Raw genomic sequence first — 15,888 nt, 5'->3', positions numbered from 1 at the left:
CCAAAAATCTACAAAAATTACATACATTTTCCCGTAGACTTTGTCCAATGAACCATGGCGGAGTTAGCGCCATTACTATTGTTCTTTATTGCACTGCCTGCGCGCAGACGACATAATAGAAACGATATAGGGATGCTTTCTCTATCCTTCTCTATGGTGTGTACGAGCTGTTTGACAGCAAACTGGCAGAAAAAAAAGAAGAAGAGACACTTCCTGGTCCTCCAATTCTAGTTTTCAAAATAAGAGTTTTGTATTTCGAACTTTTGCTCATGGAAGTCGCACAATGAAATAAACACATATTACAGCATACAACATTTACAGGGGAAAAAAAGGACAGAGAATAATATTTTTTTTTTGTTGGTAGCAAATGAAATAAACTGTAGAAGAATTCAGAAACGTTCATCCTAACCCACGCTCCAGCTCAGCAGGTGGCGATATACCTTAGACGTGTTTGCAACGAAATGACGCATTAATCCACCGAAGAGGAAAATAATGAATTTGCTCAACTCGAACTGATTCAACAAGCAGGTAGTTTTTTGGTTTTACCTACACTAGTTTGCTTTCGTTGTAGAACGGATAGTTAATAAGCAGTTGGGAATTCTAGTTGACACTGTTAATCTGCCGTTCCTTGTGTTATTGTCTTAAATTATATGACAGTAGCAGCTATATATCTATGGTAGGCTAGCTAGTTAGCTGGCTCTTTTAACGTGCACCGTTAACCGCAGTCCCTGGGCAGGTTATTAAAAACAATTCCAATAACAGTCCAGACAGACCGTGAGAGAGCACCCAGAACAACATAGGACAAGTAGCATGCAGACAGAGAAATAAAACAATAATAAACCAAAAAGTGTTTATAACACCTCACAAGCTACATGAAAAGCGGCAATACACAGCTAGTAATTATGTGCACAAGTCCGATTGTCCTTTAGCTGTGTCTTAATGTTTTGTTTGTGAAGGTACTGTAGTTGGTGCACTGTATATACAAAAGTATGTGGACACCCGTTCAAATTGGTGGATTCGGCTATTTCAGCCACACCCGTTGCTGACAGGTGTATAAAGTAGAGAACACAGCCATGCAATCTCCATAGACAAACATTGGCAGTAGAAGAGCTCAGTGACTTTCAACGTGGTGCCGTCATAGGATGCCAGCTTGTCAACAAGTCAGTTCAACAGATGTCTGCCCTGCTAGAGCTGCCCCGGTCAACTGTAAGTGTTGTTGTGAAGTGGAAACATCTAGGAGCAACAACGGCTCAGCCATGAAATGGTAGGCCACACAAAACGGAGTTTTGAAGCACGTACAACTTTTCTGTCCTTGGTTATAACACTCACTACCGAGTTCCAAACTGCCTTTGGAAGAAACTTAAGCACAATAACTGTTTGTCTGTAGCTTCATGAAATGGGTTTCCATGGCTGAGCAGCCGCACACAAGCCTAAGATCACCATGCGCCAAGCATCGGCTGGAGTGGTGTTAAGCTCACCGCCATTGGACTCTGGATCAGTGGAAACACGTTCTCTGGAGTGAAGAATCACGCTTCACTATCTGGCAGTATGACGGAAGAATCTGGGTTTGGTGGATGTCAGGAGAACGCAACCTGTCCCAATGCATAGTGCCGACTGTAAAGTTTGGTGGAGTTATAATGGTCTGTGGCTGTTTTGGGGGGGTTTGGGCTAGGCCCCTTAGTTCCAGTGAGGGGAAATCTTAACGCTACAGTATACAGTGACATTCTAGATGATTCTGTGCTTCCATCTTTGTGGCAACAGTTTGAGGAAGGCCCTTTCATGTTAAAGCATGACAATGCCCCCGTGCACAAAGCAAGGCCCATGGAGAAATAGTTTGTCGAGATCGGTGTGGAAAAACTTGACTGGCTTGCACAGAGCCCTGACCTCAACCCAAACGAACATCTTTGGTATGAATTGGAACGCAGAGTGCGAGCCGGGCCTAATTGCCCAACATCAGTGCTCGACCTCATTAATGCTCTTGTGGCTGAATGGAATTGGGGGATACAAGATTTCCCAACTCAGGAGCTCATACTGTGTGAGGATGTGATGTACAGTGATGTCTATCCAGCACTCTGAGAGCCTGTTGTAGACCGACTGAATGGGTTTTAATATTGTAAATCAAGCTGTTCATTCATTGCATGGCTTGTTTTGTTTGCAACCTTCTGCTCCTAATGCATGACAACTTCAAATAGAATCTAAATGTAAGCGTGAGCTACCTACCCGTTACAGTTTGTCAGGAGCACCCAAGACACAACCATTCATCATGTTTCTGCAACCTCAGTAGGATCAGTCAATCAAATGTTTTTATAAAGCCCTTTTTTTACTTAAACTGTTCATTATGTTTGTGTCATTTCAGTGAGAAATGGAGGTGGAATGCTTTGTGTCCAAGACCCTAGAGCTCCTTCAGGAGGAGAGAGAAGCAGAGATCGAGGAGACCAAGTATGTATATTAGAATCATATCGTGTTTGTCAAATGCTGACTGACAAGCCCACAAACCAACAATGCAGTTAAGAAAAAAGAAGTGTTAAAAGTAACCGGAAGGTTGCAAGTTCAAACCCCAGAGCTGACAAGGTACAAGATCGGTGCCCCTGAAGATCGGTGCCCCTGAAGATCGGTGCCCCTGAACAGGCAGAACTAAATAAATAAAAATGAAGGAAAAATAACATAATTAAAGAGCAGTAACAAGGCTATATACAGGGTATTACGGTACAGAGTCAATGTGGAGGCTATATACAGGGTGTTACGGTACAGAGTCAATGTGGAGGCTATATACAGGGTATTACGGTACAGAGTCAATGTGGAGGCTATATACAGGGTATTACGGTACAGAGTCAATGTGGAGGCTATATACAGGGTATTACGGTACAGAGTCAATGTGGAGGCTATATACAAGGTGTTACGGTACAGAGTCAATGTGGAGGCTATATACAGGGTGTTACGGTACAGAGTCAATGTGGAGGCTCTATACAGGGTATTACGGTACAGAGTCAATGTGGAGGCTATATACAGGGAGTACTGGTACAGAGTCAATGTGGAGGCTATATACAGGGTATTACGGTACAGAGTCAATGTGGAGGCTATATACAAGGTGTTACGGTACAGAGTCAATGTGGAGGCTATATACAGGGTGTTACGGTACAGAGTCAATGTGGAGGCTATATACAAGGTGTTACGGTACAGAGTCAATGTGGAGGCTATATACAGGGTATTACGGTACAGAGTCAATGTGGAGGCTATATACAGGGTGTTACGGTACAGAGTCAATGTGGAGGCTATATACAGGGTATTACGGTACAGAGTCAATGTGGAGGCTATATACAGGGTATTACGGTACAGAGTCAATGTGGAGGCTATATACAGGGTATTACGGTACAGAGTCAATGTGGAGGCTATATACAGGGTATTACGGTACAGAGTCAATGTGGAGGCTATATACAGGGTATTACGGTACAGAGTCAATGTGGAGGCTATATACAGGGTATTACGGTACAGAGTCAATGTGGAGGCTATATACAGGGTATTACGGTACAGAGTCAATGTGGAGGCTATATACAGGGTATTACGGTACAGAGTCAATGTGGAGGCTATATACAGGGTATTACGGTACAGAGTCAATGTGGAGGCTATATACAGGGGGTACCGGTTCAGAGTCAATGTGGAGGCTATATACAGGGTATTATGGTACAGAGTCAATGTGGAGGCTATATACAGGGGGTACCGGTACAGAGTCAATGTGGAGGCTATATACAGGGTATTACGGTACAGAGTCAATGTGGAGGCTATATACAGGGGGTACTGGTACAGAGTCAATGTGGAGGCTATATACAGGGTGTTACAGTACAGAGTCAATGTGGAGGCTTCATACAGGGGGTACCGGTACAGAGTCAATGTGGAGGCTATATACAGGGGGTACTGGTACAGAGTCAATGTGGAGGCTATATACAGGGGGTACCGGTACAGAGTCAATGTGGAGGCTATATACAGGGTGTTACAGTACAGAGTCAATGTGGAGGCTTCATACAGGGGGTACCGGTACAGAGTCAATGTGGAGGCTATATACAGGGGGTACTGGTACAGAGTCAATGTGGAGGCTATATACAGGGGGTACCGGTACAGAGTCAATGTGGAGGCTATATACAGGGTGTTACGGTACAGAGTCAATGTGGAGGCTATATACAGGGGGTACTGGTACAGAGTCAATGTGGAGGCTATATACAGGGGGTACCGGTACAGAGTCAATGTGGAGGCTATATACAGGGGGTACCGGTACAGAGTCAATGTGGAGGCTATATACAGGGTATTACGGTACAGAGTCAGTGTGGAGGCTATATACAGGGTATTACGGTACAGAGTCAATGTGGAGGCTATATACAGGGTGTTACGGTACAGAGTCAGTGTGGAGGCTATATACAGGGTATTACGGTACAGAGTCAATGTGGAGGCTATATACAGGGTGTTACGGTACAGAGTCAGTGTGGAGGCTATATACAGGGTATTACGGTACAGAGTCAATGTGGAGGCTATATACAGGGTATTACGGTACAGAGTCAATGTGGAGGCTATATACAGGGTATTACGGTACAGAGTCAATGTGGAGGCTATATACAGGGTATTACGGTACAGAGTCAATGTGGAGGCTATATACAGGGTATTACGGTACAGAGTCAATGTGGAGGCTATATACAGGGTATTACGGTACAGAGTCAATGTGGAGGCTATATACAGGGTATTACGGTACAGAGTCAATGTGGAGGCTATATACAGGGTATTACGGTACAGAGTCAATGTGGAGGCTATATACAGGGTATTACGGTACAGAGTCAATGTGGAGGCTATATACAGGGTATTACGGTACAGAGTCAATGTGGAGGCTATATACAGGGTATTACGGTACAGAGTCAATGTGGAGGCTATATACAGGGTGTTACGGTACAGAGTCAATGTGGAGGCTATATACAGGGTATTACGGTACAGAGTCAATGTGGAGGCTATATACAGGGTATTACGGTACAGAGTCAATGTGGAGGCTATATACAGGGTATTACGGTACAGAGTCAATGTGGAGGCTATATACAGGGTGTTACGGTACAGAGTCAATGTGGAGGCTATATACAGGGTGTTACGGTACAGAGTCAGTGTGGAGGCTATATACAGGGTATTACGGTACAGAGTCAATGTGGAGGCTATATACAGGGTGTTACGGTACAGAGTCAGTGTGGAGGCTATATACAGGGTGTTACGGTACAGAGTCAGTGTGGAGGCTATATACAGGGTATTACGGTACAGAGTCAATGTGGAGGCTATATACAGGGTGTTACGGTACAGAGTCAATGTGGAGGCTATATACAGGGTGTTACGGTACAGAGTCAATGTGGAGGCTATATACAGGGTGTTACGGTACAGAGTCAATGTGGAGGCTATATACAGGGTATTACGGTACAGAGTCAATGTGGAGGCTATATACAGGGTGTACCGGTACAGAGTCAATGTGGAGGCTATATACAGGGTATTACGGTACAGAGTCAATGTGGAGGCTATATACAGGGTATTACGGTACAGAGTCAATGTGGAGGCTATATACAGGGTATTACGGTACAGAGTCAATGTGGAGGCTATATACAGGGTATTACGGTACAGAGTCAATGTGGAGGCTATATACAGGGTATTACGGTACAGAGTCAATGTGGAGGCTATATACAGGGTATTACGGTACAGAGTCAATGTGGAGGCTATATACAGGGTGTACCAAGTACAGAGTCAATGTGGAGACTATATACAGGGTATTACGGTACAGAGTCAGTGTGGAGGCTATATACAGGGTATTACGGTACAGAGTCAATGTGGAGGCTATATACAGGGTATTACGGTACAGAGTCAATGTGGAGGCTATATACAGGGTATTACGGTACAGAGTCAATGTGGAGGCTATATACAGGGTATTACGGTACAGAGTCAATGTGGAGGCTATATACAGGGTATTACGGTACTGAGTCAATGTGGAGGCTATATACAGGGTATTACGGTACAGAGTCAATGTGGAGGCTATATACAGGGTATTACGGTACAGAGTCAATGTGGAGGCTATATACAGGGTATTACGGTACAGAGTCAATGTGGAGGCTATATACAGGGTATTACGGTACAGAGTCAATGTGGAGGCTATATACAGGGTATTACGGTACAGAGTCAATGTGGAGGCTATATACAGGGTATTACGGTACAGAGTCAATGTGGAGGCTATATACAGGGTATTACGGTACAGAGTCAATGTGGAGGCTATATACAGGGTATTACGGTACAGAGTCAATGTGGACGCTATATACAGGGTATTACGGTACAGAGTCAATGTGGAGGCTATATACAGGGTATTACGGTACAGAGTCAATGTGGAGGCTATATACAGGGGTTACCGGTACAGAGTCAGTGTGGAGGCTATATACAGGGTATTACGGTACAGAGTCAATGTGGAGGCTATATACAGGGTATTACGGTACAGAGTCAATATATATATATTTTTTAACTAGGCAAGTCAGTTAAGAACAAATTCTTATTTTCAATGACGGCTGTTAACTGCCTGTTCAGGGGCAAAACGACATATTTGTACCTTGTCAGCTCGGGGGTTTGAACTTGCAACCTTCCGGTTACTAGTCCAACACTCTAACCACTAGGCTACCCTGCTACCCTTCCCCATATACAGGGAGTATCGGTACAGAGTCAATGTGGAGGCTATATACAGGGTATTACGGTACAGAGTCAATGTGGAGGCTATATACAGGGTATTATGGTACAGAGTCAATGTGGAGGCTATATACAGGGTATTACGGTACAGAGTCAATGTGGAGGCTATATACAGGGGGTACTGGTACACAGTCAACGTGGAGGCTATATACAGGGTATTACGGTACAGAGTCAATGTGGAGGCTATATACAGGGTATTACGGTACAGAGTCAATGTGGAGGCTATATACAGGGGGTTACGGTACAGAGTCAATGTGGAGGCTATATACAGGGGGTACTGGTACACAGTCAACGTGGAGGCTATATACAGGGGGTACTGGTACAGAGTCAATGTGGAGGCTATATTACAGGGGGTACCGGTACAGAGTCAATGTGGAGGCTATATACAGGGGGTTACGGTACAGAGTCAATGTGGAGGCTATATACAGGGGGTAGCGGTACAGAGTCAATGTGGAGGCTATATACAGGGGGTAGCGGTACAGAGTCAATGTGGAGGCTATATTACAGGGGGTACCGGTACAGAGTCAATGTGGAGGCTATATACAGGGGGTACCGGTACAGAGTCAATGTGGAGGCTATATACAGGGGGTACCGGTACAGAGTCAATGTGGAGGCTATATACAGGGGGTAGCGGTACAGAGTCAATGTGGAGGCTATATTACAGGGGGTACCGGTACAGAGTCAATGTGGAGGCTATATTACAGGGGGTACCGGTACAGAGTCAATGTGGAGGCTATATACAGGGGGTACCGGTACAGAGTCAATGTGGAGGCTATATACAGGGGGTAGCGGTACAGAGTTAATGTGGAGGCTATATACAGGGGGTTACGGTACAGAGTCAATGTGGAGGCTATATACAGGCAGTACCGGTACAGAGTCAATGTGGAGGCTATATACAGGGGGTAGCGGTACAGAGTTAATGTGGAGGCTATATACAGAGGGTTACGGTACAGAGTCAATGTGGAGGCTATATACAGGGTATTACGGTACAGAGTCAATGTGGAGACTATATACAGGGTGTTACAGTACAGAGTCAATGTGGAGGCTATATACAGGGGGTACCGGTACAGAGTCAATGTGGAGGCTATATACAGGGTGTTACAGTACAGAGTCAATGTGGAGGCTATATACAGGGTGTTACAGTACAGAGTTAATGTGGAGGCTATATACAGGGTGTTACGGTACAGAGTCAATGTGGAGGCTATATACAGGGGGTACCGGTACTGAGTCAATGTGGAGGCTATATACAGGGTGTTACAGTACAGAGTCAATGTGGAGGCTATATACAGGGTGTTACGGTACAGAGTCAATGTGGAGGCTATATACAGGGTGTTACGGTACAGAGTCAATGTGGAGGCTATATACAGGGTGTTACGGTACTGAGTCAATGTGGAGGCTATATACAGGGTGTTACAGTACAGAGTCAATGTGGAGGCTATATACAGGGTGTTACGGTACAGAGTCAATGTGGAGGCTATATACAGGGTGTTACGGTACAGAGTCAATGTGGAGGCTATATACAGGGTGTTACGGTACAGAGTCAATGTGGAGGCTATATACAGGGGGTACCAGTAAAGAGTCAGTGTGGAGGCTATATACAGGGGGTACAGAGTCAGTGTGCAGGGGCACCGGTTAGTCGAGGTAATATGTAGGTAGAGGTGAAGTGACTGCATAGATAATAAACCCGAGAGTAGCAGCAGTGTAAAAATGGGGCGGGGGTGACAATGCAAATAGTCCAGGTAGCCATTTGGTTAGCTGTTCAGGAGTGTTATGGCTTGGGGGTAGAAGCTGTTAAGAAGCCTTTTGGTCCTAGACTTGGCTCTCTGGTACTACTTGCGGTACTGGACCGTACGCACTACCCTCTGTAGTTCCTTGCAGGCGGAGGCCGAGCAGTTACCATACCAGGCGGTGATGAAACCATTCAGGATGCTCTCGATGGTGCAGCTATAGAACTTTTTGAGGATATGAGGAACCATGACAAATCTTTTCAGTCCATAGGCAATGTCGTGCCCTCTTCACAACTGTCTTGGTGTGTTTTTACCATGGCAGTTCGTTGGTGATGTGGACATCAAGGAACTTGAAGCTCTCAACCTGCTCCACTACAGACCCGTTGATGAGCATGGGGGTGTGATCAGCCCTCCTTTTCCTGTAGTCCACGATCATCTCCTTTGTCTTGATCACGTTGAGGGAGAGGTTGTTGTCCTGGCACCACACTACCAAGTCTCCTCCCTATAGGCTGTCTCATTGTTGCCGGTGATCAGGCCTAGCACTGTTGTGTCATCAGCAAACTTAATGATGGTGTTGGAGTCGTGTTTGGCCACGCAGTCGTGGGTGAACAGGGAGTACAGGAGGGGATTAAGCACGCACCCCTAAGGGGCCCCGGTGTTGAGGATCAGCATGGCAGGTGTTTAGTCCCAGGGTCCTTAGCTTATTGATTAGCTTAGAGGGCACTATGGTGTTGAACTCTGAACTGGTCAATGAATAGCATTCTCACGTTGGTGTTCCTTTTGTGCAGGTGGGAAAGGGCAGGGTGGAGTGCAATGACGATTGCATTATCCGTGGATTTTTGGGGGGCGGTATGCAATTTGGAGTGGGTCTAGGGTTTCTGGGATAATGGTGTGAGCCATGACCAGCCATTCAAGCCACTTCATGACTACAAACGTGAGTGCTACAGGTTGGTAGTTATTTAAGCAGGTTACCTTCGTGTTCTTCGGCACTATGGTGGTCTGCTTGAAACATGTTGGTATAATAGATTTGATTCGGGACAGATTGAAAATGTCTGTGAAGACACATGCCGGTTGGTCTGTGCATGCTTGAAGCACACATCTTGGTAATCTGTCTGGCCCTGCGGCCTTGTGAAAGGTCTTGTTCGCATCGGCTATGGAGAGCATGATCACACACTCGTCCGGAACAGCTGGTGCTCTCATGCGTGCTTCTGTGTTGCTTGCCTCGAAGGGCGTATTGAAGTCATTTAGATTGTCTGGTAGGATCGTGTCACTGGGCAGCTCAAAACTGTGCTTCTCTTTGTAGTCCGTAATAGTTTGTGAGCCCTGAAACATCCGATGACCGTCGAAGCCGGTGTAGGATTCAATCTTAGTCCTGTATTGATGCTTTGCCTGTTTGATGGTTCTTCGGAGGGCATAGTGGGATTTCTTATAAGCGTCCGGATTACGTGGAACCCAAACCGGCTGCGCATGCGCATCATCGTGCATAAATTTATTTTGTCCCCCCACACCAAACGCAATCACGACACGCAGGTTAAATGATCAAAACAAACTCTGAACCAATTACATTAATTTGGTGGCAGGTTTCGAAAAGCATTAAACATGTGTGGCAATTTAGCTAGCTAGCTTGCACATGCTAGCTAATGTGTCCTATTTAGCTAGCTTGCTGTTGCTAGCTAATTTGTCCGGGGATATAAACATTGAGTTGTTATTTTACCTGAAATGCACAAGGTCCTCTACTCTGACAATTAATCCACACACAAAACGGTCAACCGAATCGTAACTAGTCATCTCTTCTCCTTCTAGGCTTTTTCTTCTCTTGACTTTATCTTGCGATTGGCAACTTTCATAAATTACCGCCATCGACATCGTTCGTCTTTCAGTCACCCACGTGGGTATAACCAATGAGGAGATGGCACATGGGTACCTGCTTCTATAAACCAATGAGGAGATGGGAGAGGCAGAACTTGCAGCGCAATCTGCTTCAGAAACAGAACTGACTTCTATTTTAGCCCTTGACAACGCTCGTTGGCACAATAATTGAATAACATTTCGAAATCTATTTTGCAACGCTTGCGTGCGTGATGCGAGTGGTGTAGTCAGCCTGTTAGTCTCCTGCTCCTTGAAAGCGGCAGCTCTAACCTTTAGCTCAGTGCGGATGTTGCCTGTAATCCATGGCTTCTGGTTGGGGTATGATGTCATCGATGCACTTATTAATGAAGCCGGTGACTGAGGTGCTATACTCCTCAATGCCATCGGAAGAATCCCGGAACATATTCCAGTCTGTGCTAGCAAAACAGTCCTGTAGCTTAGCATCTGCGTCATCTGACCACTTCCGTATTGAGCGAGTCACTGGTACTTCCTGCTTTAGTTATTGCTTGTAACCAGGAATCAGGAGGGTAGCATTATGGTCAGATTTTCCAAATGAAGGGTGAGGGAGAGCTTTGTACGCATCTCTGTGTGTGGAGTAAAGGTGGTGTAGAGTTACATTTTTATTTATTTTTCTTCTCTGGTTGCACATTTAACATGCTGGTAGAAATGAGGTAAAACAGATTTAAGATTCCCTGCATTAAAGTCCCCGGCCACTAGGAGCACCGCCTCTGGGTGAAAATGTTCGTGTTTGCTTATGGCCTTATACATTGAGTGCAGTCTTAATGCCAGCATCGGTTTGTGGTGGTAAATAGATGGCTACAAATAATCTAGATGAAAACTCTCTTGGTAGATAGTGTGGTCTACAGCTTATCATAAGGGACTCTACCTCAGGCGAGTATTGAGACTTCATTAATATTAGATTTCATGCACCAGCTGTTATTGACAAATAGACACACACCACCACACCTCGTCTTACCGGAGGCAGCTGTTCTCTCTTGCCAATGCACCGAAAACCCAGCCTGCTGTATGTTATCCATGTTGTCGTTCAGCCACGACTCGGTGAAACACAAGATATTACAGTTTTTAATGTCGCGTTGGTAGGATAGTGTTGATCGGAACTCATCCAGTTTATTATCCAATGATTGCATGTTGGCTAATAGGACTGATGGTAGAGGCAGATACTTCCAAGGCACCTACGACCCCTATATCTCTGTCTCTTCAACATGCGAATGATGGGGATTTGGGCCTTGTCGGTGTCTGACGAAAATCCTTCACGTCCGACTACAAGTGTACAATACAAGTGTCTCAGTGTTGAGTTAACATCAGTTTAGCCTTTTAGGTCACAATGCGTCATACATGTGGCCCCCAGGAGCCAGAATGTGGCCCCCACAGGAGCCAGAATGTGGCCCCCACAGGAGCCAGAATGTAGGAGCCAGAATGTGGCCCCCACAGGAGCCAGAATGTGGCCCCCACAGGAGCCAGAATGTGGCCCCCACAGGAGCCAGAATGTGGCCCCTGGCCCCCACAGGAGCCAGAATGTGGCCCCTGGCCCCCACAGGAGCCAGAATGTGGCCCCCACAGGAGCCAGAATGTGGCCCCCACAGGAGCCAGAATGTGGCCCCCTGGCCCCCACAGGAGCCAGAATGTGGCCCCTGGCCCCTTCCATAACCAGTGTCGTTTTCTATTGAAGACCCCATCCAACGGAACCATGCAAAACTACCCATGTTTCCTTTCTGTTGTTGTTTTTAAAGATGTTTTGTTCAGAATGCATTGTGTTGGTTGCTAAATGAATTGCCTCATTGAGGACATTGCAGTGTTCTGAATGTTTCCTCTTGTTGTGTACCTGCAGGCTATGGCAGGAGAATGTCTCTCTGAAAGATCTCCAGAGTAAAGGCGTTTGTCTCCTGAAGCTGCAGATAGGAAGCCAGTCAACTGGCCTTTATGGACGATCACTCCTCCTTCTGGAACCCAGAAAGCACATGGGTGTCTCTGTGCTGCCTAGCAACAACTTTGGTCCCGGTAAGAACGTCCTATGGCCATAGGAGTTGGCAAAAAGCACATACTGGTCTATGAAAAGGCTATTTACATAGACTGAACTAAATCACTAACTCTCTGATTGGTTTTGTCTGTGGTTGCAGGAGACATAGTGGGTCTGTATGACCTGGATGGCTGTAAGCCGTCCTCCCAGCTGTGCACTGGTGTCGTGACCCGCATCAGTCAGTCAGCTGTCACCGTGGCCTGTGAGGACTCGCCGGACGGACTCAACCTGGACACAGACGCTCTGTACAACCTCATGAAGCTGGCTAACGATGTCACGTACAAACGCATGAAAAAGTTAGTAAGAGAACCTATGCCTGAGCTTAACCGTTACCCTTGTCTTAACACTAACCTAACTCTGACTCTAATCCTTACCTATTCCATTACTTGTTGTCCGCAGGGCCTTGAACACTCTGAATGGGTACAGCAGTGGACCAGCCTCGGATTTGATCAGCGTTCTCTTTGGCTATTCAGAACCTGGCTCGATATCACAACCAAGTAAGGCTTCCTCTCAGGAATATGTTATGAGCTTACTGTATCACATCAGAGCTGGAATTATACTCTCTGAAATAGAAGAATGTGAAAATGATTTGCCTTTGTGATTTTGGACATCAGAAAAAATATTCACAAAAAAAAAAAAAAACTCAGATGCAATTATAAGATTGACAATTATCGCTCTTCTTTGTTCAGATGATCTGTCTTTCCTGAACAGTGGTCTGGATGAGTCTCAGAGACAGGCGGTGTCCTTTGCTCTGTCTCAGAGAGAGGTAGCTGTAATACACGGGCCACCAGGCACCGGCAAGACAACCACTGTGGTGGAAATCATCCTACAAGTGGTCAAACGGGGACAGAAGGTAGAGTGTCATTGGTCCATTCTTATCAAGACCATTATCAACTACTGTCGTAGAAAATCGGTTCAAATATGACACTTGCAAGAACTTGTGAAATCAATATAGGTTTTTAATACAACGTAAAGCAAGCCGGAGTGGTCCGCGGAACACACACCGCTTCCCAAAGCCCCGGCTCCTGCATTTATACACATATAGCATATGGGTCCAACCCATATGCAGATAAGCATACTTCCCCTAATTCTTCTGCCTACCATTCTCTTTTTAGTTCAGGCTTCCTGCTTGTTCACGCCCAATAACGCCCATATCTGCTTTTCGTCAGATTATAATGGTGGCAAGACCCTTGCTTTGTCCTAAAAATACTATACATTCCTTTATTCTACAGGCCTATGCTTTGTCCCTGCACTTAGCTTAATGCGTTCTTTTGTATGTGTTTTATTTAGGATCAGTAGACTATGTGTCTCCTCTATCTTGTGTGTCCAGTTGTCCTATACTCTCATGGCCTTACTCTGGCCTCCTGTCCTATACAATAGACAATGCATTTTACACTTAGAGTGCATTTGCCATTCTGGTATCTTTCTCTTGTGTTACAGTATTATGTTCCTCCCTATATGTACATCTTTCTCCCACACTACTGGCAATCTTATAGCAAACAAGTCAATATGTTATATTGAAAAGAATCTGCAGAATCTGGCTTTAAATATGGTTTAGGTAATCCCTTTAAATATGGTTTAGGTAATCCCTTTAAATATGGTTTAGGTAATCCCTTTAAATATGGTTTAGGTAATCCTTTCAATATGGTTTAGGTAATCCCTTTAAATATGGTTTAGGTAATCCCTTTAAATATGGTTTAGGTAAACCCTTTCAATATGGTTTAGGTAATCCCTTTAAATATGGTTTAGGTAATCCCTTTAAATATGGTTTAGGTAATCCTTTCAATATGGTTTAGGTAATCCTTTCAATATGGTTTAGGTAATCCTTTCAATATGGTTTAGGTAATCCTTTCAATATGGTTTAGGTAATCCTTTCAATATGGTTTAGGTAATCCTTTCAATATGGTTTAGGTAATCCTTTCAATATGGTTTAGGTAATCCTTTCAATATGGTTTAGGTAATCCTTTCAATATGGTTTAGGTAATCCTTTCAATATGGTTTAGGTAATCCTTTCAATATGGTTTAGGTAATCCTTTCAATATGGTTTAGGTAATCCTTTCAATATGGTTTAGGTAATCCTTTCAATATGGTTTAGGTAATCCCTTTCAATATGGTTTAGGTAATCCCTTTCAATATGGTTTAGGTAATCCCTTTCAATATGGTTTAGGTAATCCCTTTCAATATGGTTTAGGTAATCCCTTTCAATATGGTTTAGGTAATCCCTTTCAATATGGTTTAGGTAATCCCTTTCAATATGGTTTAGGTAATCCCTTTCAATATGGTTTAGGTAATCCCTTTCAATATGGTTTAGGTAATCCCTTTCAATATGGTTTAGGTAATCCCTTTCAATATGGTTTAGGTAATCCCTTTCAATATGGTTTAGGTAATCCCTTTAAATATGGTTTAGGTAATCCCTTTAAATATATATGGTTTAGGTAATCCCTTTAAATATATATGGTTTAGGTAATCCCTTTAAATATATATGGTTTAGGTAATCCCTTTAAATATATATGGTTTAGGTAATCCCTTTAAATATATATGGTTTAGGTAATCCTTTGTAATCATAATAATGGCTTGATTGTTTTGTTAGTCACACCAGATTTTGACTCTAATTGGTAACCGAGCTACATACCGCAACCAGAAGCCATGGATCACAGGCAAGATCTACACTGAGCTAAAGGCTAGAGCAGCCGCTTTAAATGAGCGGGGGACTAATCCGGACGCTTATAATAAATCCCGCTACGTCCTCAGACTAACCATCAAACAGGCCAAGCGTCTATACAGGACTAAGATCCTACTACACCGGCAATAACGCTCGGCGGATGTGTCAGGGCTTTAAGTCCACAAAGGGAAACCCAGACGCGAGCTGCCCAGTGATGCGAGCCAGACGAGCTAAATCTATTTTATGCTCGCTTCGAAGCAAGTAACACTGAAACATGCATGAGAGCTCCAGCTGTACCGGACGACTGTGTGATAACGCTCTCAGTAGAGGATGTGATCAAGACCTTTAAACAGGTCAACATTCACAAGGCCACAGGGCCAGATGGATTACCAGGACGTGTGCTCAGAGCATGCGCTGACCAACTGGCAAGTTTCTTAACTGACATTTTCAACCTCTCCCTGACTGAGTCTGTAATACCAATATGTTTCAAGCAGACCGCCCTAGTACTGTGCCCAAGAAAGCGAAGGTAACCTGCCTAAATGACTACCGCCCCAACAGATCCACAGATGACGCACTCTCAATCACACTCCACACTACCCTTTCCTACCAGGACAAAAGGAACACCTATGTGAGAATGCATTGACAACAGCTCAGCGTTCAACACCATAGTGCCCTGGGACTAAACACCTCCCTCTGCAACTGGATCCTGGACTTCCTGATGGGCCGCCCCCAGGTGGTAAGGGTAGGCAACAACGCATCTGCCACACTGATCCTTAACACTAGGGCCCCTCAGGGGTGCGTGCTCAGTCTGCTCCTGTACTCCCTGTTCACCCACGATTGCATGGCCAGGCACG

The 15,888-nt window shown here is 44.8% G+C and overlaps 1 protein-coding gene across 1 annotated transcript in view; it reads left to right on the top strand.

The window, feature by feature from the left end:
* The first annotated feature begins 265 nt into the window (after positions 1–265).
* Positions 266–15,888, top strand: part of ighmbp2 (immunoglobulin mu DNA binding protein 2) — a 34,162-nt gene continuing 18,539 nt past the window's right edge. Inside the window, exons 1-6 of the mRNA XM_021578827.2 lie at positions 266–528; positions 2,357–2,439; positions 12,184–12,353; positions 12,473–12,668; positions 12,772–12,869; positions 13,062–13,225. Of these exons, the coding sequence (XP_021434502.2) occupies positions 2,363–2,439; positions 12,184–12,353; positions 12,473–12,668; positions 12,772–12,869; positions 13,062–13,225 (705 nt within the window). The 5' untranslated portion in view covers positions 266–528; positions 2,357–2,362. The remainder of the gene's footprint in view (positions 529–2,356; positions 2,440–12,183; positions 12,354–12,472; positions 12,669–12,771; positions 12,870–13,061; positions 13,226–15,888) is intronic.

Source organism: Oncorhynchus mykiss, chromosome 2 (assembly GCF_013265735.2).
Source record: "Oncorhynchus mykiss isolate Arlee chromosome 2, USDA_OmykA_1.1, whole genome shotgun sequence".
Taxonomy (NCBI): domain Eukaryota; kingdom Metazoa; phylum Chordata; class Actinopteri; order Salmoniformes; family Salmonidae; genus Oncorhynchus; species Oncorhynchus mykiss.
Note: the sequence above shows the minus strand (reverse complement) of the source record. Positions and strands in the feature narration are given on the sequence as shown.